General features: G+C 45.4%; 1 protein-coding gene across 1 annotated transcript; it reads right to left on the bottom strand.

Annotated features, from left to right (window-relative positions):
• Positions 1–5,339: 5,339 nt before the first annotated feature.
• SCN3B (sodium voltage-gated channel beta subunit 3) lies at positions 5,340–27,043 on the bottom strand. Its single transcript, XM_065945415.1, has 5 exons — positions 26,989–27,043; positions 17,940–18,103; positions 14,548–14,773; positions 8,531–8,669; positions 5,340–5,403 (listed from the first exon to the last, which is right to left on the bottom strand). Exons 1-5 carry the CDS (start codon positions 27,041–27,043, stop codon positions 5,340–5,342), a joined length of 648 nt encoding a protein of 215 aa, XP_065801487.1.
• Between the last annotated feature and the right edge of the window lie 349 nt (positions 27,044–27,392).

The raw sequence follows: 27,392 nt of genomic DNA, 5'->3' as shown, positions 1-27,392 counted from the left end.
AAATCATAAATGGTGTGTGTGTTCATTGCTTGATTCATCAGTGCTCGTCGTCCCAGATATTTTTGGTCTTCCCAGGTCTCACCGCAAGCCTGGAAGGCATCTGTTTGCAGACAAGCTGAGACAGGGGCTACCAGCCTCTGGGATCTAATGCTTGATGATCTGAGGTGGAGCTGATGTAATAATAATAGATATAAAGTGCACAATAAATGTAATGCACTTGAGTCATCCTGAAACCATCCCCACCCGGTCCATGGAAAAATTGTCTTCAATGAAACAGATCCCTGGTGCCAAAAAGGTTGGGGAACCACTTCATTCAGACACAGGTGCACTGCCAACCACTCAACATCTAAGACCTCCTTCCAAGGGGAGGGCAGCAGCCTCATGAAGTGAAATGGAAAAGTCTGGGAATCAGATCTGAGTCCAGATTGAAGCATCACTCTTTATCAGGCTTGTTCTTGGGCCCCAACCATTACTCCAAGCCTAAGTTTATTTTAGAGATAATATAAAATACACTGGTGTATATGTATATGTGTTTCTTTTTTTTTTTTTTTATGTTTCTTAGTATAGTGACTAGTACTTTACTAAGATAATTTGATATTGATTTCATTATTAACCAATACTATTGTTATTACAGAAGCATATGATAGACTGTGAATACCAATGACAATTTCTTGTGTAACTTCTCCCTTTGGGGGCCTTGGCCCTTCTAGGAAGATGGACATTGGCAGACAACTTTATTTCTTTATGTTAGATAACCTGGTAAGGGGGCGGCCCTCCTTTTACCAGGTCTTCCTTTCTGGGAACCCCTCCACCACCTGGCAGGAAACATGCGTGATGTCATTTAGGTGAGAACACAGAGACTCTTGAATTCCTGTGTATTTGGGTAGATAAGGAAGGGAGGGAGATGGGGAGATGATGCGTTTAACTCTAGACTATTCAATGTATTTTTCATTCTCTGGGCTTGTATCCAGTGATTTTGAGTTCAAGAATTAATGCAGCCTGGGAAAGCAGGTAGAAGCCGGAATGTGTGTAGCAGACACAGTGAAGCAAAACCAAAGCAAGCTGTGTTTAGAGACACTTTATTGACATGAACAAGGAGTTTACTGAAAAACACCACCAACAAGCATTAGGTTGTTGAAATCTTGAGTGGTCAGGAGCAACATTTCTGGAATTCGGGGAAAGATTGGCTGTGGAAAATCAAGAAAAAGCCACGCAAGGCTGATAACGTGGTGACAAGTTCCATCAGGTCCACGACTGCACAAGTTTGCTGATGGTGTGTGAGGCTGCTTCACAAACCTACGAGCACTCGTCCTTCAGCGCCTCCCTGTCACACACACTGCCGGTCAGCCGCATCTCTTGCCAAACGGAGAAGAAAAGAATAGCACCAGCTTTGAGGCTTAGCTGGGCTATGATAGGGGTTAAGTCTGATCTACAACTCAGACTTGCTTCAAGTGTTCATCTACTGGGTCCTACCGCAGACTCAAGGAGAGGGAGGGGGAGCTAGACATGAATCATCTACCACGGTGGAGTTTTAGAGATTAGGAAAGGCCTGAGTGATGACTTTTTTCTTTTTTTAAACCTAACAGCACAGGGCACACTCAGGGTCTCTTTTGGTACTCGACGCAGAGTGGGTGCTGAAATGCAGAATGAATGGATGATGGGCATAATGATGCCCCAGGTACTATACTATGTGGATACACTTGCAGTGACTAGGAAGATTCACAGGGTGAGGGGTTTTTCATTTACAAAAGGAGGGGAGAAGACGGTGCTTTTTTATTTTTCCATTTCCACTTAACTTGGGAAGGGGTGTGTTAGGTGCTCAGTCATGTCTGACTCTGCAACCCCATGGTCTGTCCATGGAAGATAGGACAAGAGAGATAGAGATAGGCAAGAATACTGGAGTTGGTTGCCATTATGTTCTCCAGGGGATCTTCCTGACCCAGTGATTGAACCGCGGTCTCCTGCATTGTACACAGATTCTTCACCATCTGAGCCACCAGGGAAGCCCAAGGTCCCCAAGGGAAGGGGAACCAAGATATATTCTGAAACATATCTAGCTCCTTGCTTCTTCCTGCCAAGGTATAGTTATATGGTCTTTCCTCTCTGATTTTTGTCACATTCTGAGATGGGTATATTTTCCTTTTTTGATGTAGTAATTTGGGGGGGGGGAGAAAAGGAGCTATCTCTTCTGTTAACCATTCTTAGCTCGATAACATATTTCCAACCTATTCCTGCTTTGAAAAATTCCTACTAACATTTCTAGTTTGGCCTCTAAGGAGAAACCAGAAACTCAGAGAATCAGAAATCTGGGTGGGTGTGTGTTTGGAGGAGTGGTGACACTGAAGGATAATGCTTTTAAATGAACTGAAAATAAAGGCTGATATGGGAACAGACCGTCAAGCTTATTTCCACACAGGAGTTGGGGCTGTGAGGCAAGGCTGAGCTGTTGGTAAAAGTCAGTAGGGCGAGGTGCTTATAGGGCCAACCAAGTGGAGCAGTGAAGTTCATTGGCTGTTAGGGAAATGGAAAACCAGACCAAGCCTAACTGGCCATGAGTGAACGGTATTAAGGATCAGTCATGGGAAATATCCAGCACCAACACAACAGATGGGGTTCCTAGAGTGATGATAGCCCTTGAGAACATTTCTAAGCCCTTTAATAAGAACAGCATGCCAGGTAAAGCTTTCAGAGCAGTGCACATTTATCTGAGTCCTTTGTAGGGATATGTGGTGAAACGGGAAGTGGGTGAGGATTTGAAGTAGGCTGGTGATCACAGTATCTTGTGGATATACAGTCATGATCAAGTCTCCCAGGAAGGAGTTGAATTGCAACTCAGAAGAAATAATGGGGTACAAACCAACAAAAAAGGGGAAAGCAAAATGAGATAGGCTGTGAAAACACGTTTCTAGTGTGGGAGAGGCAAAGATTAGGTGGAAGTAAAGAGATGAGAGGAAAGGAAGCAGCTGTGGTCTCCATGGAAAGAGAGTGGGGCAGGGAGCTCAGAAGACCTGGATTCTAGTTCTCCAGGTTCATTCATTCTCCAGGTTCTAGTTCATTACCACCTGTATGAACTTGTGATTTGGTAAAGCTTGTCAGCCTCAGGCAGCCCATTCCTTCATTTGTTAATGTACTTGCAGTATCCACCTCACAGAGCTAGTTATGGAGGAGAAATAAGATAACTGAAATTAAAATGCTTGGTAAGTCATATAACCTAATAAAATATTAAAGATGAGAAGAGTTGAGAAATTAGGAGAAGATTACTTGCAAGGATAAATAAGAAAAAAAGAGGTGCCATTCAACTTCATTAAAATTCACTCAGGGAATACCTGAATTGGGCTTTTGAAAAGGAAAAAAGGCAGATGTGAACTTTAGATCACAGTTTAGATGCATGGTCGAAAGGAGCTTCTATGCACCAGCCACATGACTAGGAAAACCTCACAGTAATCCAGGCCTATTTCCCTCACTATAAAGTAAGGAAAATCTATATTCTGTCCCCTATTTCAGAGGGATTGTGTGGGAAATTACCAATAAGAAGGGCCTTGAATTTATGGAACATGTTTTCTTCAGTCAAATCCAACACTCAAATATGTGAACAAGGACTTATTTCAGGTATTCTTCCCTGGGATGGGAGAGATGAACTGAGTTTCTCAGGTGAGACCCACGGCCAAGGGAGCAGGATCTTACCCCCAAGAAGTTCCCCCTGATCTGGGGGATATCTTGTTCATCAGATCCCAGTCATTGCATCTTCTCACCCCCACCGCCATAAAGCATCCTTCCCCCTTCCATCACAGAGTGCCGAAGGACATCACACGTAACCAGTCATTCAAAGTGAAATATGAGATATTGACTAAGATTTCTGCAGTGTTCATCTGTTCTCCTAACACCTAGGAAAAAAAAAAAAAAAAACCCTGGACATTATGAATTCCCAGGTTAGCCCACCTCCTCTCACTTCACTCATTTGCCATCATCCATCTCAGACTAAAAACACGTTTCTTAGTTCAATACCATTCCCAGATCCACTGTCCTTCAGGAAGATGTCTCAGATTCACAAATCTTTTCACTAAAAGAATTTTCAAGTCTACTTCACGTCCTTCTCTCTGCCTTTCTGGCCAGTTTCTAGTTACCTGAATCAGAATTCACCTCAGCCAGGTAATCCACCCAGTTCTGTGCTTATGAAAGAAACAAGGCCATGGCCACATTCAATTTCGAAGTCTTTTCACAAGATTATCCCATCTCGGGAAGCATAAAGTGGGCAGTGCCTTGGGCTTACATCTGCTTCAGTTTATCCATTAAGGTCCCTTAGAGTTGAGTCTTGTCTTGAGTCTCGGGTGCCTCCTATAAAATGCGTGATAATACTGATCCACAGAAATTTTGAGAGAAACTTTGAGATTTCACTCCCAGTGCCCACTACCACCCAGCCGTCTCAGTTGGTGTGCTCACCTGGGAAGACACACACACGTTATCCCCCAGGAGGGTCATGAACACATTGTATGACTTCCCAAGTCTCCTTTAAGAAATCCCACTTCATGACACTCTTGCTTTAACCCAAATCCATCACCCCCGCTTCCTTCCGTGAAGACATCTATTCACTTGCAGCAATAGGAGAGTAAGCCGGCTCTAGCCAGAGGGAGCCGATGCACATGTCCACCTCCAGCACATGTTCTAAGCTGAATGGAGCACAGGAGAGGGGTCCAGTTGACATGGGAGCCGCTTGCTTGAAAATGAGGGCAGGCTGAGATTGAGTCATGTAGAAATGTTGGCTTCTCAGTTCTGGCAAAGTCTTGAGGTGTGTAGAGGTCTGATGGAGTTAGCAAGGCAGAGGTGAAGTTCAGAGGTGAGAGGATGTATGAAGAATGAACTGAAAGGATGGATGCACGAAGGGAAGCGATGTGGTCCCTGGGGCACCCTCCTGATGCAGTTGACATCACTGGACGTGGGACAGCCAGCCCTTCGGTGTTCAGGCCACCTACCAGTGATAAAACAGCTCACTGAGAATTGCCAGCCTAGTCTATCCCAGCCAAAGACTTTGACCTAATCCACGATCCTTACATAGGAGGGAGAAGGGGAATTAGTTTCTGTCACTGTGTGTAAGGAATTCAAGTTGCCCCCAACACTCAGGCCAAAGCAATTCACCTTTTGAAGGACTTGAACCTCGCACAGAGCTTTATGACTTGGGCATCAACTTTAAGATGGACCCTGAGGACGGGGACTCTATGTAGAGTAGAAATCTAAGGGACCAAATCTCAAGTCACCTTGGTTTGTATGCAACAAGGTCACTTGTGCACCTGCCTCCTTATCTACCCCTTCTTCCCCTATACATCACCTCAAGTTGACCCCTTCTATTCCTCCACAGGGACTGCAGAGTTCTCTTTGTTCTCCGAGGGGATGGCCAGGTAGTCAGACCTATTGGAGGACAGACAGGGAAGAAAATCAGTGCATTTTGTATTCAGAGGTGGAAACACAGGAAAAGGGAAGGAGCGAGGGCCTAGGAACAAGGATGCCTCTAGAACAGGAGGTCTCTGCATCTCCTTCTGGCCGTGTTACCCAAGAGAAAAGAAGAATGGCCCTTTCAGCAGAGTAGAATCAAGAGTTTTGTTTTTTGCCTTCCACAAGCAATGCACGAGTCCTCTCATTTACCCACACTGTTCTCAAGACTTGGTACTGTTAGATTAAACCAGCCAAACTGATGGATGGGAAACTGTATTTATAGATGTTTTCATTTTCCTGACTACTGGTGATGTTGAGCATCTTTTTCATAAGTTTATAAGCAATGTGGGTGTGTACTTCCATGATATGATGGTTCATTTGCTTACCAGGTTTGCTTCTGAGATGTTTATCTTTTTTCTTGATGGTTTCATGTTCTGAAAATATCTTCCCCCAGTCTGTTGATTGTCTTTACTTATAGTATAATAAAAATGATCATTTTTCCCCTCTCTGATTTGTGTTTTTTGTATTTTAAGAAATTCTACCTTCTAAGGTAATAAAGATACTTTCTTATATCCCCTATGGGCTTCCCAGATGGCATTAGTGGTGAAGAACCCACCTGCCAATGCAGGAGACATAAGAGATGTAAGTTTGATCCTTGGGTGGGGAAGACCCCTGGAGGAGGGCTTGGCAACCCACTGCACTTGCCTGGAAAATCCCAGACAGAGGAGCCTGGCAGGCTATGGTCCGTGGGGTCGCAAAGAGCCAGACATAACTGAAGCAACATAGCATGCATGCACTTACATTCCCTAATAGAATTTTATAGTTTTACATTTTATCTTGTCTTAAAATCCTCTCACAACTTATTTTTGTTTAGTCTGTTTTATTTTCTATATGGATAAAGAATTGTCATACCATTTACTGGACAGTTCATTCTTCCTTCAGTTTTTTAAAAATATTTATTTATTTATTTTCTTTATTTATTTAATTTATTTATTTGGCTGCACCAGGTCTTAGTTGTGGTATGTAGGATCTAGGTCCCTGACTAGGATAGAAACCAGGCCCCCCAGCATTGGGAGCCTGGAGTCTTAGTCACTGGAGCACCAAGGAAGTTCCAATGGGGTTTTATTATTATTATATAGGCATTAACCTTTTGGGGGCCCTCTGCCTTTTCTGTTTGTCCGTGTTGTATGTCTATGTCAGTTCAACTCTGTAAGTAACCTTTGTATATGATAAGAAGAGTCCTATCCTTCCCCAAAACTTTCTCTTTGAATCAGGCAAACTATAGCCCATGAGCTAATAATGGTTGTTACTTGTTTAAAGGATTGTACACAGACAAAATGAAAGAACAGTAGGTGGAGAGACCCTCAGTAGGCTGCAAAGCCTAAAACATTTACTACCTGGCCATCCTCTGGCTTAAAAACTAGTTTTAGCCTTTGGGCCTCTGTATGACTTTTAAGATCAGCTTATCAAGTTCCTTGAACAATCCAATGGGTATTGTGATTGGAATTTTACTGCATTTGCAGATTAATCTGGGAGAGAACTGATTGTTCCTTTTTCTTAGCAACTGATTCTAATCTTACGCTTTGGTTCGTCCTCTTTTTGTTTTAATTCGTTCAAACAAACTTATTTTCTGTGTTTTACCAGATCCTTCTTGTGTCTAAAGTTCCTGGGATTTAATCCTGCTGTTTGTTATTTGTCTTGCTCAGACTGAATCGCTTCCTGCTGTGTCTTTTCGTTTTGGGTCAGACTGTAGAATCAGATTCAGCAGTGCTTTATCTGAAGAGCACTATTAAGCCTCAACTGAAAGTGAGTCCCTTCAGGATGGTTTTTCATTTGTTTTTACACAGTTATCACTGTCTGGGGACTAATTTTTTTATTGACTTTCTCAGCTTAGAGGCTCCTGGCTCATGTGGGCAGTATAAATTTAAATCCCAAACACTGTGAGAGCAGGCTCGTGGTTGTCAATTCTCAAGAATCTTTTATGATTGTACTTGGAGTCAGGCCAAGTAGATATGTTTCCTTGGCTTTTCCTGGGCTGGTGCACTGATTATTTTGTGATCAGTACTTTGCACGAGTTGTAGCCCTCTGAGGATCCTAGCTCTTCTGGTGACCTCAGTTCCAACTGTTTCTTGTGCCAGCCCAACTGTGGGCAGCTCCTGTCCAAGGGTGGCCACTTCCTGCCCACGTGTGGGACTTCCTGTCCAGGTTTGGCCACTTAACTATGCTCAAGCACTAAAATCTGATCGCCTAGGTCACCAGGAATGACAACCTCCCCAGCATATCATTTCTTTCCATCTTTATATCTTGGTCAGTTGTAATTTTTTACTTTCCCGAGATGATAGATATCATGAAAAATGGTACTTTATCTTATCAAGCATTTCCAGGTGACAGTAGCCTAGAGTTTTGATTATCATCTCAGCTATGTACATCTGTGAGGTTTATTTTCCCTCTTTCCTCTCTCCAAATAACAGGCCGACATGGCCCCTCAGATCCCATCATTTGTTCCATATACTGGAGCCTTGGTGAAAATGGCCAGGGCACCCTCTGAACACTGAAGCGGTAGAGCCCTTCTCTGGATATTCGGTCGCTGTCAAGCTCCAGGGGGAAGAACATGTTTGGAGCTCCTTAGCTAATAAAGGGCAGTGCCCAGGTAGCATGATGAGCTCTGTGGTTTACAGCAAACAGCTGAATGTGATGGGAAGAGCATGGACATTAGACAGGCTTCGGTTCAAATTCCAGCCTCTCCTCTCCACCTCAAGCTGAGGTGTAGCCTCAGCAAACCACTTAAGCTCTGTGAGCTGCTTCAGCATCTAGAAAATGGTCATAAAAATGCAGTTTTATGGGATTGTGGTGGCAGCTGATGGACTTTACCTGGTGGCTAAGAGTGAAAGGCATGAAGTCAAACTTTGCTTCTTATAATGGTCTGGGGCAAACGGTCTCAGGCTCAACTTTCACATCTGTAAAATGGGTATATGCATGCTGCCTACCTTAAAAGTTGTTGTGAGGGAAAGTGGAGGACTGTGTAAATCGCTCACCACCTCACCCGTGACAGCAAGCACTCTGAAGGTTCAGGCTATCCCTATTTTGGCATCTTTGGACTTACGCATTTTCTTGGGCCGCCTCTTCGGCCTTTGAGACCTTCCTGTAGCAATATATCATCTCAATGAGCAGCCACAGAGTGAGGAAGACCAGGAGGATGTACATCATGATTTCTGAGACCACAGAGGTGAAGTCCTCTCCAGCTGCAAGGGGGAGAATGAGACTCAGAATACGCAGTCCAACAAACCCAGAACTGTCACTGAGTTTCGAGATGTGTGAGGGCTATTTTTAGGTGCGTCTTAAATAAGCAATGGTCTAAAGGAACTTGAGAAGTTATCAAAGAGGTTTAATATCCTCCAGCTCCTGTGTCTGTCAGCTTTCTCACTAACTTTCTTCAGATGCTCTGGAGGGAGAGATGAGAGAGAAGAAGGATGGGCTGGGGAAGAAGTCGCAGAGCAGTGGAAGGAATCCTGGAACTGGATGAGATACACCACACAGCTGAGTCCCCATTTTCCTCCTTCTTGGTGTGTGAATAGTCATTTCCCTGATTTAAGACTCAGCTTCTCAATTTGTAAAGTAAGGATAAGCATTCACACCATACATCGTCTAATGTATTTAAAAATATCTGTAAGATGGAAGGGTTTCCCTAGTGACTCAGTGGTAAAGAATACATCTGCCAATGCAGGAGACACGAGTTCAATCCCTGGTCCAGGAAGATCCCACGTGCCTCGGACCAACTAAACCCGTGTTCCACAAGTATTGAGCCTGTGCTCTAGAGCCTGGGAGCTGCAACTACTGAGCCCATGTGCCACAACTACTGAAGCCCACGTACCCTAAAGCCTGTGCTCCGCAACAAGAAAAGCCACTGCAAAGAGAAGCCTGTGCACTGCAACTAGAGAGCAGCCCCAGCTCACCACAACTAGAGAAAAGCCCACAGCAATGAAGACCCAGCACAGCCAAAAATAAGTAAACAAAGAAAATTTTTTAAATAATATCTTGGGTGATGTGAAAGTCTGCACAGGCGTGAGGCACATGTCCTAGGTCTACAGACTCTGTCCTCTGAACTTGGGGTGGCAGAGTGTCTTATCCTGAGACACAGGGCATCAGAAAACGGGGACAAGGCCAGTGCCGTCAACCCCCTCAGTCTCCTGGCCATACTCTCTGCAAGTCTGGATTAGAAACAAGGACACCCCCAGCTCAGCTTCCTTTCAGGTCATCTCAAACCCAAACAGAAATGAGGATTGGAGAATTCTGTGTATTAACCCGGCTGTCCTCAGAGTTCTACTTCCAGAACACAGATTATTATTATTATTATTTTATGTTTATTTATTTACATGGCTGTGCTGGGTCTTAGTTGCAACATGTAAGCCCTTCAGTCTTCATTGCAGCATGTGGGATCTTGTTCCCTGACTAGGGATCAGACCCTGGGCCCCCTGCATTGGAAGTGTGTAGTCTTAGCCACTGGACCACCAGGGAAGACCTCAGAACACAGATCTGATACCGCTGTATCCCTATTGAAAACTGTTCAGCTTTCCACATCTCCCTCAGGACAGAGATCTGACTCGATTAATGCTCAAAGGGTGCTCAAGGCCACTCACCATGAAGACTTCCTTGCCTCATTTCCATTCTCTTGACCAGAAAAACCTCTCTACTCATACACACTGTGGTCTTCTGGAATCTGTGAACATTTCTTCTTCCTCTCCCCTCTTCCTAGATTGTATCTCACACCCCACTGCTAACTCTGTGCCAACATCGTCCCCTGTTTTTCAATCTCCCAAAGATTCTTCTAGGCTCCATAGAAGCCACCACCTCTGTGAAGCCTTCCTCAACTTCTCGTGCAGAATTATCACTCATGTCCTTCTCCAGGCACTTTTCCATCCATTACAACACTTCCCAGGTTGTTTTGTGATGTATTTATCGCTCTTCTGTACTGACTGTGTGCTTATTAAGAATATATTTATTTCTGAATTATCAGCCTGTTGTCTAATCCTGGAATACTTTAATTATTTAATAAGTATCTGTTGAATGAAAGAATATAAATAAATACTGATCTTCCATGTTTCCTAACCAACAAAAATGACAATTAAAACATGATCGGGGGTTCCCTGATGGTCCAGTTAAGACTCAGCCTTTTCAATGCCATAGCCTGGCATTCAATTCCTGATCAGGGAACTAAGATTCCACAATTGTGAGCCACAGCCAAAAAAAAATTTTTAATTAAAAAATAAATAAAACATGATACACACCAGATGTCCTGATATATATTCCTTCCTAGTGGGAAGGAAGGCTGAACTCAGATCTCCCTTTGCTAGCTCCTGGCAGCAAATTAGATTCACAGTCCTCGGTTATTCATAGGACCCAAGTCATCCCCAAGGCCTTGCACGTTAAAAACACAGCACAGCCACAGCCATGACCTTCAGCTCAGAGAAGCCGTCCAAGTGTTATAGGAGCGCCCAGGTTTTCTAACTGGAGCTGGAGGCACAGGAGAATGCCATACACATCAAATGTCCTCTCATGGGCTGGCTGCAGCCTGATTTGCAATGTGCTCAACTTACAGCACCCAATCTCTCTCTCTCTCTCTCGGCTGCGCTGAGTCTTCCTTGCTGCGAATGGACTTTCTCTAATTGTGGTAAGCCAGGGCTACTCTTGATGAAAGTAAAACAGGATAGTGAAAAAGTTGGTTTAAAATTCAACATTCAGAAAACTAAGATCATGGCATCTGGTCCCATCATTTCATGGCAAATAGATGGGGAAACAGTGGAAACAGAGAATTTTTTTGGGGGGGGGGAGTTCCAAAATCACTGCAGATGGTAACTGCAGCCATGAAATTAAAAGACGCTTGGAAGAAAAGTTATGACCAACCTAGAAAACACAAGCAGGGACATTACTTTGCCAACAAAGGTCCATCTAGTCAAAGCTATGGTTTTTCCAGTAGTCATGTATGGATGTGAGAGTTGGACTATAAAGAAAGCTGAGCACTGAAGAATTGATGTTTTGAACTCTGGTATTGGAGAAGACTCTTGAGAGTCCCTTGGACTGCAAGGAGATCCAACCAGTCCATCCTAAAGGAAATCAGTCCTGAATATCCATTGGAAGGACTGATACTGAAACTGAAGCTCCAATAGTTTGGCCACCTGATGCAAAGAACTGACTCACTGGAAAAGACCCTGATGCTGGGAAAGATTGAAGATGGGAGAAGGGGACAACAGAGGATGAGATGGTTGGATGGCATCACTGACTCGATGGACATGAGTTTGAGCTCCAGGCTCCAGGAATTGGTGATGGACAGGGAGGCCTGGCGTGCTCCAGTCCATGGGGTCGCAGAGAGTTGGACACGACTGAGCGACTGAACTGAACTGAGAGCTACTCTTCACTACTCTTCAGTTGCAGTGCATAGGCTTCTTGTGGTGGTTTCTCTTGCACAGCATGGGTTCTAGGGTGCACAGGCTTCAGGAGCTGAAGCACTCGGACTCAGTAGTTGTGACTCGAGCGTTCTAGAGCGTGGGCTCGGTAGTTGTTGGTGCACAGGCCTAGTTGCTCCTTGGCATGTGGAACCTTCCCAGTCCAAGGATGGAACCTGTGTCCCCTGCATTGGCAGGCAGATTCTTCACCACCGGACCACCAGGGAAGTCCCCTGTCTGTGTTTAAGTGCAGAAATCAGGGACTTCCCTGGTGGTCCGGTGGTGAAGAATCTGCCTGCCAATGCAGGGGACACAGGTTTGGATCCTGGTCGGGAAACTAAGGTCCCACATTTTGTGCAGCCTCTGAGTCTGTGTGAAAAATACATAATTTTTTAAAAATGCAATAGCCAGCAGTTGTACTGTAGGAAGCTGTCCTTAGTAGCTTCATTAGCCTTTAGGTGAAGAGAAAAATTTCTATCTTAGAGCTGGGAGATGAGGGTCAGTCCAGCTTGAGCAGAGAGAAGGGAGAGGGTCTGGGGCCACCGGGGTGGAGCAGACATGGGGGTGTATCATGGTGGAGCGGGGTAAGCATGAGAGCAGCGAATATCTGGGGGAGGGGTGGAGGGGGCTGCCAAGGGACCACAGCGGGTGGGGAAGAAAGCAGAAGTGGCAGAGAATGGGATGGTGCTCGGGGTGGAAAGACACAGTGGAGAGAGAGCAAATGGAGGCAAAGACCTGGACTGCAGTCCTGCTTCTGGCGCTAAGGTCCTTCATGTACAAAAGCCTTCCTCTTCAGAGCTCTGTCCCCCGCCACAACATGGGGGACCACAGCTGCACCCTCCAATCACCGGGGTAGTCATTCCAACTCACATATGCCAACTCACAGATGCCAGCTGAACTCACACTCACATGCAGCAGTGGTGCCGAGCTGTCTACACCGAAGGAAAGCCCCCTGGGGGATTTCGATGCTTGTTCTTTGGCTAGAAGCCTTGGATTGAAAGAAAGCCAAGCTTCCTTCCAGCCCTAAGAGAGCCCAAGGGGCTGGGTGGCTCTGATAACAAACTTACTCTGCTTCTCTTCCTACCCAAGCCTGGCTCTGGTGCCCGGCAGGCGGACTGGCTCCACCTCACCACACTTTCCACTGGCTGCACCACTCTGTAGGCGAAACCTTTGAGAACAGGAGGTAGAGGCAGAGACAGCTTCCAAGCATCTGGCAGCCACCAGCCGACAGTCCCGATGGTGAACAGCAGAGGGCGCCAGGCTCCCTTCCCCCAGGGAGCACAGGTGTGTAAACAGATGAGGGTCCCTTAGGGAGGTCTCAGCCCAAGTCCTTCCACGCACACAGAAGAGATGGGCTTGCAGACAGCAAGTGGTTCATCAAGTCTGAGCCAAGTGCCCTGAGCATCTCTGTGCACCACCAGGATTGACCTACTTTCCACTTTGCTCTAGCCTAAATCATGGCTAAATCATGACATCGCTCACTCTTGCAGTTCACTCTCTTTTGCTTCCTGAATTTTATCACCATAACATGATACGCTTGTGGCCTAGAAGTCAGGATTCCTGGCATCCTTTTCTAGGAAGAGCCTGGCTTTAATGTGACCTCTCCTACCCCTCCTGCCTCACAGCTTTTGTCTGTTCACAGTCCTGCATCTTGGGGGCAGCCAAAGTGCTGAGAACATGCTGGAAATAGATGGTCCAGGAAAAGCTAGGTACAATGGCATCATCCTTTTGCCTGGGTGACAAAACACAGAGGGAAATGCATTTACCACTCTTCTGACACCTGAAGGAAAATTTGCAAGGGGCGAGGAGCCATGGTGCCCCAAACACGGGTCTATTAAAAGCAGAGCAAGAACAGTTCTAAGTTCACCTTCACGATTCCAGTCTCAATCACAACAAACATTTGAGTTAGAATGATGAAAGGACTTCCCAGCCTAACAAGATACTACCTGGGGGAAATCTGAAAAAAATGCAAAGACTAGAAAGCTAAACACCTTTCCCTTTCTCCCAGCTGAACATGAAGTGAAAACACCACACATGGAGAAGGGGTTGCTCATATGATTACTGTGGAAGGAGACAGATGACAAAGACTGTCAGACTTTGGTTTGGAGCACTGCTTCTCAAAGTGTGGTCCCCGGCAGCATCAGTATCGCCTGACAATTTGTTAGTCACGTAAATTCTCAGGCTCTGTGTATGGAATCAGAAAGGTTGGGTTTAGGAAGTCTTGCAGGGAAATCTGAGGCTGGCTGAAGTTTGAGCACCACCTGTTTAGAGGTTCGTATGGATCACAGATAGGAGGGTAGATGACCTCTAGGGAGCCTCAGGAGATTTCTCTGAGCCCATGGAATCAGGGATTCAACACAGGCCAGAGAAGATGGAGCTGACTTGGCAGTTTCAGGCTTCACGGAGGCTGTCCTTTTTCTCTGAGGGTGCAAGTCCACAGAGCAGGTAAAGACTCCTGCATTATCATCTCCAAGCCTTTCTGCTTTGAGGAAAGACACACAGAAAGAGGCAAGCTCTCGGGCAGCTTGCCGGAAGCTGGCCACTCCAGGAAGACATGCCAATGGTGGCAACCTCAGATCTCACCACTCCAAATACATGGAGGTTTGCATTCTTCAAGGGGCTCATTTGTGTGGAGACCCACTGTCTTCCCTCCCTGAGAGAGCCTGTGCCCTAGCCTTACCCTCCTCGGTAACACGGAGGGGGATCAGCCGGGTGGTCTTCACGAAGGGGCGATGTGCCTCGAACTCAAACTCCCGGGACACATTGCAGGTGTAGAGGCCGGAGTCGTTCAGGGTGACGTTGAGCACAGTGATGGACACGTCCTGCAAGTCTTTGCTCCCGTTCCACTGCAGGCGCCCCTGGAAGGGGCTCTCCACCTCCTGGTGACCATTCCGATACTCGTAGATCTGTATGTGGAGAAGCAGTGGAGGAGAGCCATGAGAGAAGACGGGGAGAGGTGAGGTCAGGGCAGAGAAGAGGACTAGATAGTGCATGGACAGGGGAAAGGGGATGATGTTACCAGGAGCTCCCAAAATGTGGGAGCGGGGTGGAGGCTCAGAGGGGAGCGGGGAAGAGAGCAAAGGCAGGGCGGGCAAAGGCACACAGGGTGGGGGGCGGTCAGGGCACATGGACGTGGAAAGAAGGGGTAGGCAGGAAAGGGGGTGGAAAGAAAGAGAACGGAGGAAGATGAGTGACGGATACAGGAGACTGAGAGAAAGGAAGGGCTGGAAGGATACAGGAAAAAGAACAAGAGAGAAAGATGTGCCCTGGGGCCACCAGAGAGAGATGGAGGCAGAGAGGCAGCTTCACTTGTCACGAAGGAGCTGAGAGCTCCAGCCTGCAAATGTGACTCTCAGTTGATCCCCATTGGGGGGACATGGGCAGTCACGGCCAGGCCACAAGAAGGGGACCCAGGCTGCTCGAGTGGCCCAGATGAGCAGAGAGCTGCCAGTGACATGCACGCATCAGCTCTTCCAGTCTGGGTGGAGTTAGATCTGATCTCTGTTTCTTTTCTCCAACACTTCCACCTTCTAACATATTTATTTTTTTCCCCTCTACAGCTGTGCATTTCATCTAATCTCTACTGGCCACACGTGGCTACTTACATTAAAATTCAAATTACTAGGAATTAAATAAAATGTAAAATTCTGTTTTTTCAGTTGCACTAGCCCCGTGTCAAATGTTCAGGGCCACCTGTACCTGGTGGCTACTGAGTTGGACAGCACGAATATGAAATGTTTTCATCCTCACAAAAATTTCTATTACCATTACTCTGTATTTCCAGCACAATTATTTAAAGCTTCTTTTCTTCCATCTGAGCCATCTTTTTACCTTTGGGCAGGCCTGGAAGCAGAGCAGGTGGCTGGCATATAACCAGGCCTGAGGTTCATGGGGACCTCTCCACTGATTAAGATTTTCAGGCTCCTGTAACACTTGCTCCTGGACATTAGCCTTGGTCAAGGTCAGCCCTGAGCTGGGCACTGAGAAGGCTACAGTCCCAGGCCTGGCACCTGATTGTAGCAAAGCCACTTCAGAATGACATGTCCAGCCTAGAATTAGAAATGAGCCCAGCTTTAGGAGAGCTAGAGACAAAAGCAAATAAAATTCAATTTCATCCTAATGTCGTCTCCATTAGGTCTTTGTGGAGAAAAAACTTGCCTCCAGGAAGATGAGTACAGTAAGAAGATGAGTACAGTACAGCAAAAAGGGCTTTGTATCTGCTCTCAGACCACCTGTTTCATATCTAAGCTCTCTTTACTAACTAAACTTCTTTGATTAGTTGCCCCATTTGTGTGTATGTGTGCATGTGTATTGGACTTTCCAGGTGGCTCAGCAGTAAAGAATCCACCAGCCAATGCAGGGGACACATGAGACGGGGGTTCAATCCCTGGATTGGAAAGATCCTCTGGAGGAGGAAATAGCAGCCCACTCCAGTATTCTCGCCCGGAGAATCCCATGGATAGAGGAGTCTGTCGGGCTACAGTACATAGGATCCCAAAGAACATATGTGCACATGTGTATGTGTGTTTGTGTGTGTTCTCAATCAAACACTTATACAGTATTTCCTATATCAGAACTATTCTAAACGTGTTGAAAATTGTAGCTCATGGAACTTCCTTGGTGGTCCAGTAGTTAAGACTCAGCGCTTTCACTGCACGGGGAATGATTTTTGACCTCTGGTCAGGGAATTAAGGGGCTTCCCTTGCAGCTCAGCTGATAAAGAATCTGCCTGCAATGCAGGAGACCTGGGTTCAATCCCTGGGTTGGGAAGATTCCCTGGAGAAGGGAAAAGCTACCCACTCCAGTAATTTAGCCTGGAGAATTCAATGGACTGTATAGTCCATGGAGTTGCAAAGAGTTGGAAACGACTGAACAACTTTCACTTTCAAGGAATTAAGATACCACATGCCACACAGTACAGCCAAAAATGAAATAAAAATTACAGCTCAAGAGTCCTGGTAACAAGTCTATGAAGGAGCTGTAGTTTATATCCCCATTTGAGAGATGAGGGAAGTGAGGCACAGAGAGGTTAAGCAATTTGCCCAAGGACACAAGTTAGTAATTTGTGGAGTCAAGAATCAATCCCACGCAGCCTGGCCCTAGAGAGAATGAAAGTGTGAATAACTGTCATCCCCAAGTTGGTACTCAGATTATATAACCACCATTTTGGCACTGGCACCGACCAGTCAGACTAACATTGGTCATGGCTGATCCCCCAGTTCCCAGATCACAAGGAGGCCAGAGGTTCCTTGTGGGAAGGATGGTGGTGAAGCCACGAGGGGGGTTTAGCACAAGTGACCACTACGGGATGACTCAAACACTTCACCCCCTGGTGTATGTGTACCAGTTGACCATCAGCCTTGATCACCCCTGACATTCTTACTTCAGGGGTGAGATGAAGAGATGGTGAAACTGAAATGAGTTAAACCTATGTCATTCCATTTAATAACAGCGTTACTTTAATTTTTAGAATAAATTTATTATTTCTGGCTGTGTTGGGTCTTCGTTGCTGCACAGGGGCCTTTTCTAGTTGCAGCACGTGGGGCCTTCTCTTCTCTGCGTAGGACGGCTTCTCACTACAGTGGCTTCTCTTGTTGTAGAGCACAGGCTCTAGGGCTCGAGGGCTTCAGGAGATGTGGTGCACGGGCTGAGCTGCCCTGCAGCATGTGGGGTTTTCCCAGACCAGGGATTGGCAGGTGGATTAACCACCAGACCACCAGGGAAGTCCTTTAGTTTTTCCACTCATTTAGTCCATCCAATAGGATGGTGCAGAGATTAAATGAAAACACCTGTCTAGTGGGATGACTGACGCACAGTGGGCTCTAAATACTATTTATGTCTTTCCCCCCCTTATTCTGTTTATAACCAGGAGTGCTCCGAACTGGCCAGGCTCCCTCCCTTTCCCAGAGGCTGGGCTACACTAAGGCTGTCAGTTATCTGCAGAGGAGCTGTCTCTCTTTGGAAAGAAAGAGCCAGTGTTTGTCAGATCGTCGTTCCCCTAGACTGTCGGGAGCCAGGCACAAAACGGCAAAGGCCAGCAAAGGAAAGGCCAGAGTCAGCAGTCAGACATACAAGGAAATCTTTACCGCCCTCGGGCCTGTAGAACCATTCCACCACCGTGGTGGCCTCCACCTCCTCCCTCTTCATGCAGGAGATGCAGCGCAGCTTCATGGGGTTGCCCTGAACCGCCTCGGTCTCCGAGGGCACTTCCACACACACGGGGAAGCAGACGCCGGCTGGAGAGAGGCCAGGAGACAGGGAGGGACAGGAAGTGTTGGGCAGGGGGAGGGAGAGCAAGGAGGGAGGGAGGAGACACAAGAAGGAAGAATCATGAGACACACTGGAAAACAGCATGCACATGTAAGTAGCTCCCCAAGTTCCCACTCTCCCGACCGGCAGGGATGAGCTGGCATTGACCGAGAGGCTCACCGGAAACAGTGGGGACGAGGGCAGCACATATCTGGCCCTGCCCTCAAAGACTCAGCATGTAGGTGCGAACAGGGTACCCCTGCATCCACCCATTGATGGCACGAACCCCTTCACTGAACCAGCGTCCGCTGAGATCTACCCTACGACAGGCCTGACGCTGAGATACAAAGTTGCACAAAACCCTCACCACACCCCAAAGGCATTTACAGTCTAGCAGGGAATGCATACTCCTGGAAAGTGTCATGAAACCAGACTAGTGACTGACATACGAGCAATGTGCTCTGTTCCCAGGTGAGGGGCAGTTATTCTTGGCTGAGCTGGGGAGAGAGGAAGACAGGGATGGTGAGACTTGAGGCCAGAAAGGGAGATCGGACCCATGTTGTGGGGACCTCTGTATGCACTGCACAATAGGAGGGGGTCATATGTTTCAAAGCCATGGAGAGATGTAAGCGTATCTGTGTTTTATGGGAAATGTAGGTAATTCTGAGGCGTGGTGGAGAGTAGAGTGGCAAGGAGGAGAACGGTGAGCTGACCGTGGGACTGGGGCGATGCTTCATGCAGAAGAAGAGACACGGCTAAAAATCGGGAGGGGGAAACTAACACAACATTGTGAAGCAATTATACTCCAATGAAAAAGGAAACAATAAAATCTCACACCACACACAAAAATATATAAAAGAATCACATGAGAAAAGACATCCAAAAATTTAGAAGAGAGTAGTAACAAACATGTTCAAATTTCTTAAAGGGAGAGAATTTTAAAATGTAAGTTATTTCTATATCAAAAAACATACAAAACAAAACAGAAAAATAAATGCAGAGTGGTAGAAGTGAAAAACACTGCAGGGGGTTCAGATTGGAGGGTGCCTTGCATACCACCCGGAGGTCTGGACCTATAGTTCCTGCCCCCTAGAAACTTTGGCCCATTAAAGATGGTAAGTCCATCAGACTGAAAATTCAGAATGAATCAAAAGTGGGATGTGGCTGCCAACAAAGCAAATGCAAATGTGGGCTGTGTTAACAGATGTAACTGCAGAACAAAGGAAGAACAGTTCCTCTGTGCTGCTCAGAACAAATCTGGACTATGAGGATCAGTTCGGGGTGTCACAGTGTACAAAAGGAAGTTTGCATGTGCAGAGGAAGGCAAGATGGTGAGGGTCTTGGGCAGTCTGGTAAGAACAAAGTGAGGTGGCCGGGGGTGCTTAGCTTGGACACTGACACATCTGTCATCAAATATTTGAAGGACGAGAAAATAGATTTCTATGGAAGAGAAAATAGATTCTGACCAGTCCAAAAGTTACATGAAAGTAAGTTCTGCTCAATTAAAAACATATTTTTTTTTCTGGTGCTAAAGCTGTTAATGAATGCAAAAGACTCTTTGGTAAGACAGTTTACATCTTATACAGAAGGTTCAAAAGTGAGATGAGCATCAAGGATTTTTATATTAGAACTTTTGACCCCTCCTGAGGCTTCCTCCTCATTAATGATAAAAACAGAGCCCCTGAGAATGAAATAATATACACTGTCATTTAAAAAATTGGTCCACTGTGAATGGTCAGTCTGTTCTTCTATAGGCAAACAGTTCTTTCTAAAAGCAGAGGAAAGCTTCATTCAGAGCTTAAAATGAGACTGACCAATTAATTAAGAGTGAAAATGAAATATCTGACTTATAAGGGAACAAATTTAATTTTTAGACATAGAGTTTAAAAACTAGAGGCACTATGATAAAGTTTAACATTTTGAGATAAAATAAATTTCATTGGTTTAGTTTTAAAACTCTTAGCAAGCTGGGACTGCATTTATTGGGCAGCCTGCAAGAGGCTCTCCTGCTTTTGCATATCTATTGTTGTTCAGTCACTCAGTCGTGTCTGACTGCAACCCCATGGATTGCAGCACTCCAGGCTACCCTGTCCTTCACTATCTCCTGGAGTTTGCTCAAATTCATGCCATTTCAAATTCATTTCACATGTTTCTGCATATGGGTCATCTCTTTAACAGGGGCGGGGAGGGGGGGGTGCGGGGAAGGGTCCTTATCCAGAGAGAACTGATCAGAAACATTTTCAGAATGTACTGAATTTGAAATCTTGAGCATAGGTCTGTTTTGTTTTGCTTTGTTTTGTTTTAAAGAAAGCCTAGTCTATGCAAAAGTTTTTGAGTGGATAGAGGTGTAGGGAATATGCATTGAAAACCCCATGTAGCAGGGAGTCTTGAGGCACATGTATATTTAATGAGGTGGTAAAGATGAGTTAGTTCAATGAAGATGACTTCAGAGCAAAATAGGAAAATGTTCCAAGTAAAGTACAATTAGACTTATAGAGGCAGGAGGGAGATGCATTGGGCAACTGAAGGCTAGGGTTTGATAGACTTGTTTTGTTTGTGTTTTTGCTTTTCCGGCTGCACCGAGTGACCTGTGGGATCTTAGTTTCCCGACCAGAGATGGACCACAGGTCCCTCCAGAAAGCACCAAGTCCTAACCACTAGACTGCTAAGGAATTCCCAGTTTGATGGACGGTTTAATCTCTCTGAGGCTCAGTTTATTCATCAACAAAATGCTGGAAACAATATCTAATAAATTTGCCATGAAAACTCTATGGGACAATTTCTACAAACGTGTTCTGTACAAAGGATCATTAGCGCCTCACTGGGAAGATGACAAGGAGCAGGCACCGAAGGAAAGAAAGCAGGGAGCAAGCTCTATGAATATCTGCGTGACACTGTGCAGAGAATGCAACTCTGAGTCCGAGGATGGGAGTGTGTTGGCAAAAGCAAGGAGCAGAATAAACGACAGAGAACAGGAACTTCCCTGGGGGCCAGTGATTAAGAATCTGCTTTCCAGTGCCAGGAATACAGATTCAATCCCTGGTCTGGGGACTAAGATCCCATGTGCCTCGGGTTTGTGCTGCAACTAAGACCAGATGCAGCCAAAAATAAGGTTCTGGGGGGCTGTGCTGGGTCTTCGTTGCTGCGTGTGGACTTTCTCTAGTTGTGGGAGCAGGGCCTGCTCTTTGTTGTGGTGCTTGGGCTTCTCGTTGAGGTGGTTTCTCTTCTTGCGGAGCACAGGCTCCAGGTGCGCGGGCTTCAGTAGTTGCTGCATGAGAGATCAGTAGTTGTGTGCATGGGCCTAGTTGCTCTGAGGCACATGGGGTCCTCCCAGACCAGGTATCAAACTTGTATTACCCGCATTGGGGGCAGGCGGATTCCTATCCACCATACCACCAGGGAAGTCCCAGGATATTTTTTTTTAAATAATAAAGTACAGAAGAAAAAATAAATAAATAAAGTACAGGGAACCAAGTGAGCATAAAAGGAGACAAGGGAGAAGAAATAAACCAGGACTGGATCAGGGCTGCCCTTGTAGACTATGACTCGAACTTTGGCTTCTGCTTTGAATGACATGTGAGTGCTGGAGGGTTCTGAGTGGAAGGACGGCACGACACGATCTGACTGCTCTGTTGAGAATAAACTGAAGAGGTGAGGAAGGACAGGGTGGAAGCAAACAGAACACTTAAAAGGCTGGTACAGGGGTCAGGCTGAGAGATGGTTCAATGGTTCTGCTTGGATGAGGACAGCAATAGAGCTGCTGGGCTTGAAAATGCAGTTTGCTGGACTGACATCCTTGAATAGGTGTGAGGTGATGTCCTCCAGGGAACAAGTGGATGAGTTGGACTTAACTATAAACACAGTTGGTTCATTTATAGTAAAAGGGGGGAAGGCAAAATATATGTAGTCAGGATGGTCAGCAGGGCATAGCAGCCCCTCTTTGTTCTGAGATGTCCCTGAGTAATCCAATCATCAGAGAGTAAGCCCCACTGACCACCTTCTCTTTGCCAAAGTCCAGTCTGAAGTCCTAAGAAAGAACTCTGCTCATGAAGTCAATTAAATTCATGAGGTCCCAGAAAAGACATTGAAAAATGGCCACAAAATCCACTCATCCTTATTCGCTTGCCCTTTGCAACAAGACTTGCTTCTTGGAAAAGACCCTAATGCTAGGAAAGTTTGAGAGCAAGAGGAGAAGGGGGTAACAGAGGATAAGATGGTTGGATGGCATCATCAACTCAATGGACATGAGTTTGAGCAAACTCTGGGAGACAGTGAAGGACAAGGAAGTCTGGTGTGCTGTAGTTTATGTGGTCGCAAAGAGTTAGACACAACTTAGTGACTGAACAACTCCTTCCATCCAGAGGCAAAGTATATTTCTCCACCCTGTGAGTCTCCAGTATATCACTGCCTCTCTTTCCATGAAATCCTCTAGATTTCTAGAAAAGACTATACATATGGTAGACATTCAACCCACCCTGCTGACTGTAAATAAGAAACTCCTGGAATAATCTTGGCCAAATTACTTGACATTTGGTCCTCTCTTCTGTTTCCATAGTAATTATGTGGAAACATGAGAAGGAAGAGTAGATTGGCTATGATTATATTTAACTAAGGAATAGCATTAATCTATCTATATTAATAATCTATCTATATTGGAGAAGGCAATGGCACCCCACTCCAGTACCCTTGCCTGGAAAATCCAATGGATGGAGGAGCCTGGTAGGCTGCAGTCTATGGGGTCACTAAGAGTCGGACACGACTGAAAGACTTCACTTTGACTTTTCACTTTCACCCATTGGAGAAGGAAATGGCAACCCACTCCAGTGTTCTTGCCTGGAGAATCCCAGGAACGGGGGAGCCTGGTGGGCTGCCATCTATGGGATCGCACAGAGTCGGACACAACTGAAGTAACTTAGCAGCAGCTATATTAAGCAGTGGATAGTAATGTGTATGTAACCAACTCCTCTAATCTTTCTCTTCTTTATTTGGTTATATTGCCCCTCTTGACTTTGCTCTACAATGCTTTCCTTTGTACTAAGAAAACAAAGCCTTTGATTAGAAAGTAAAACTTTCCAGAAAGTGGTAATAAATGATGTTATTTGTAGATATGAACACCCTGAAATGACTTGGTCTATCAGATCTAGCCAGTCACTTAGCAAAGCCTTGAGAGAATAGGATGAAAATAGGTTGCTGGGGGAAAAGAGGAGAACATTCCCCAGCACAACAGACTCTACTCTGGGAGACTAGACCTGGAGAGGAAGAGCTGAGAAGATACCAGGAGGTGATGAGTAAGGCCCTAGGCTTGGGAGAGGAGTGGAAGGGTGGCTCCAAAGAGAAATGAGAGGACAGATGCCCACCTTGCAATCCTGTATAGATAGCAGCAGGTGTGACCATAAGAGCTACAACAAGCACCAGAAGACCAAACTCACGAGATAAGAGTTCTCTACAAGTCCTTTCTCCTTCCCTGCAGTTATTTTCTTATCTCTAAACGAAACAACACTACTTTCCCTGACTAACACCACTGGATTGCTATGGGGACCAAATCTTCATTTGAAAACTGCTTTGTAAACTGTAAAGCACTAGGAAAGTGTGGATTTATTATTATTACTATTATTTACTTTAATGAAGGAAATGTGGAATTTTGCTCAATTCATGCAGAACATAAAAGAAGGGGAAAATTCCATTCACATTTGCATCATGTGACAAATCAGTTTGGGAAGGGTGAATGCATCTAAGCTAAGTGTTTTCCAATACTGGAATTGCATGCAAATAAAATGAGATTGCATCTGTGAAGTGAGGCCTTCTCTCTAACATTTAATGGCAAGGTTTCCTGAACTATCTCTTTCTCTTTTTAGGTGTGTGTGCCTTTCTTAAATTAATGTTTTTTTAAATTTATTTTTAATTGGGGGGAAATTGCTTTACAATGTTGTTTTGGTTCCTGCCGAACAACAATGCAAATCAGCCATAATTATACATACATGCCCTCCCTCCCTAGCCTCATTCCCTTCCCCCATCCCATTATTCCAGGTCACTACAGACTGCCAGACTAGGCTCCCTGTACTACATAGTAACTTCTCACCAGCTATCTATTTTAAACATGGTACTGTATATATGTTGATGCTATTTTCTCCATTAGTCTCACCTTCTCCTTCCCCTACTGTGTCCACAAGTCCATTCTTTATATCTGAGTCTCCATTCCTTCCCTGCAAATAGGTTCATCAATACCATTTTTCTAGATTCCATATATATGCATTAATCTATAATATTTGTTTTTCTCTTTCTGACTTAACTTCACTCTGTTCAAGGTTCAAGGTTCTTCCACTTCACTGGAACTGACTCAAATGTGTTCTTTTTATGGCTGAGTAATATTCCATTGTATATATGTACCATATCTCCTGTATCCATTCATCTGTCGATGTACATCTAGGTTGCTTCCATGTCCTAGCTATTGTAAACAGCACCGCTATGAACAGTGGGGTACATGCATCATTTTCAAGAATGGTTTTCCAGGGTATATGCCCACTAGAGGGATTGCTGGATCATATGGTAGTTTTATTCCTAGTTTTTAAAGGAATCTCCATACTGTTCTTGGAGAAGGAAATGGCAACCCACTCCAGTATTCTTGCCTGGAAAATCCCATGGACAGAGCACCCTGGCGGGCTACAGTCCATGGGGTTGCAGAGAGTCAGGCACAACTGAGCAACTAACACACACACACTGTTCTCCATAGTGGCTGTATCAATTTACATTCCCACCAACAGTGCAAGAGGGTTCTCTTTTCTCCATATTCTCTCCAACACGTATTGTTTGTAGATTTTTTGATGATGGCCATTCTGACTGGTGTGAGGTGCCTCTTTCCCTTTTGTAGCTTCTCAACTTGGTGAGAACCATGCTCAGAAGCTGAGGATGGACAAGGATAGGTGTAACACATACTTCTTCCAAAGGTTTTTTTTTTCTTTTTTGCAGGAGAATTGAGGGGTGGAGAGGAAGATGGGTACTCTGTCATTTTAGCAATATTCTGTAAATCATTTCCCTACCATTCAACTGTGCAGCTAAAATGTTAGCTAGGATGTTAGATATCTGTCCTAACTTTCAGACTTATGTATTTCCAAATACACGTATATGAGGAACCAAATATTCTCAGGTTATGACACGAAAAGCTAGTGGCAGAGCTAAGACTCTGATCCAGGCTTTGTAAGTCCTAGTCAAAACATCCTAGACTACAGCATACTCTCCCCTCCACTAGAATTCAGGCAAAGACATTAGAAACTTAAATTAGGGTTTGGGAAGAAAGGCTTTGTAGAATATCATCCCAAGCTCCTCTACAACCTTACCTGTCATTGCTTTACTCGTGTTCTTTCTTACACAGCCCAAAGAATCTCTCCTAAGCCTCATGTCCCTAGTCTTCACCTCCCCTGAGGAAATCTCAGCCTTTAGTCTTCAAGACAGGTGAGATCACTGGCAACCTATTATGTCTGCTTCATGTTCAGATCTGGTCTACTCTACTGGGAATGGATGGCGGTGAGTCTGCCCTTGGGGCTGGCATTACTCTCCTTCTTTGTCCTTCCCAGCCTGTCTCATCAGGCATTTTGTTCAACAGGAAGCTTGGCTCTGCTTCTGGTCACATGCAAAATAGATAACACTGGCAGCCAGAGTTAGTCCTGGAGGCTTAATAAAGAGATAATAAGGTAAAGAGGCAATTCCCATCAGCATATCTGCCACTGCACCGGCAGAATGAGTTCCATGCCAATCATAGAGCATAATCCCACATACCTAGTTTCAGTAAGGTAAGTGGGCTTGCTCACATCTAATTATCCTGCTTATTGATTTTTAGCATGGAGGAAGGTAGCTAAGATGATGGCAAGCAATATATCAACAGGAGAGCACGTATATTTGACCTGAGGATCTAAGCTGGCAAGACTGAATGCCCATAACTACACAACTACACACAACTACATGCACACACACACACACACAGACTACTACATCCTCATCAATCCATTCAGATGCCATGCTAACAAACTCCAACACAAACTAGCACACACATTCAGACGCTGAGGTATATACATCAATACAGTAAAGCATTCTCTCAGTTGCACATGCAGACATTATCATGTAGACTCATTAACTTCTTCCATACACATGCAGGCACCCCACTTCAAGCCCATTTCTAACACCACTCTGCTCAGCTTTACTGTTGCAAGTATAGGACTCCCTTATTTGGAGAGAGAAGGTCACCTCACTGCTTCACAATAGATAAACAAGAACCTATTTATCCTTGAAGGCAAAAAAAACCCAGCTCCCCAAACACCAAAGCACCTTAGTTCCCCATGTTCATGAAAAAGAAAAAAGATGCAATTCCCAGGTGCCTATTCATCTAATATATTACTGCAAATGGCTGAAGCCTGTTTTACTTATTAAAATTAAACAGTAGGATCAACAACTAAAGTATTTTCACTCCCCAAATGCACACATCCAGATTTTTTAATGTATAAAAATTAATTTGAAGAACTCATTGAGAAATGAAATGCAAATACAACCAAGATTTTTTTTTTTATATAATGAACGTGATAGCACTCTCTTTCAGCAATAGGAAAGGGGGGAAAATACTTTGTAATTAGCAGGAAATGGGAAGAAGGGTGGGGAAACCACCAAGTGAGGTTCGGGAATAAAGAAGCAGAGGAATAGGGAGGCCTTTTGCCAATCTCAAAATCCTAGCTCTCATGGAATCCCTCTGGATCCCATGTCTGGCAGACATGTACAGAGGAAAGCCAACCAGGGCTTCTTGTTGTCACCAACGATATCAATGTGTTATTATTGTTAACATTATTACTGTTATCTGCATCTCGCATGGCAGGATGCTGGTACTTACCCCACAAGATGAGCAGAAGGGAAGCCAGGGGAAACAATCTGTTGAAGGCAGGCATCTTTTTTTTCAGCGGGTGGCTTCCGGGGCTAAACAGAGATTCCCTGGGTCAACAACCGCTCCCTCTCAGAGACTTTCGAGGAAACCCTCTGGGACGAACTGGCCCAAGGAAGCGACTTTCTGACTGAAATAAGGGCCAAGCTCCGGTGACCGAGGAGGCTCTGCGGGGTTTTGGAGCCAAGCGGAGGTTTCAGCTCCAAGCCACCCTAGCGGACCGCCGCAGTTCGAGGGAGCGGATCTGCAGCTCGGCGCGCTCTCCCCAGAGCCCGTTGCTGGGATCCGGATCAGCACCACGGACAGTGCCTCCCCCGCCCACCCCGGAACTTCCAGTCTCCTGTGTTTGCGCGTCG

The sequence above is a fragment of the Muntiacus reevesi genome, chromosome 9 (genome assembly GCF_963930625.1).
Source record: "Muntiacus reevesi chromosome 9, mMunRee1.1, whole genome shotgun sequence".
NCBI classification, from domain to species: Eukaryota; Metazoa; Chordata; class Mammalia; order Artiodactyla; family Cervidae; genus Muntiacus; species Muntiacus reevesi.
Note: the sequence above shows the minus strand (reverse complement) of the source record. Positions and strands in the feature narration are given on the sequence as shown.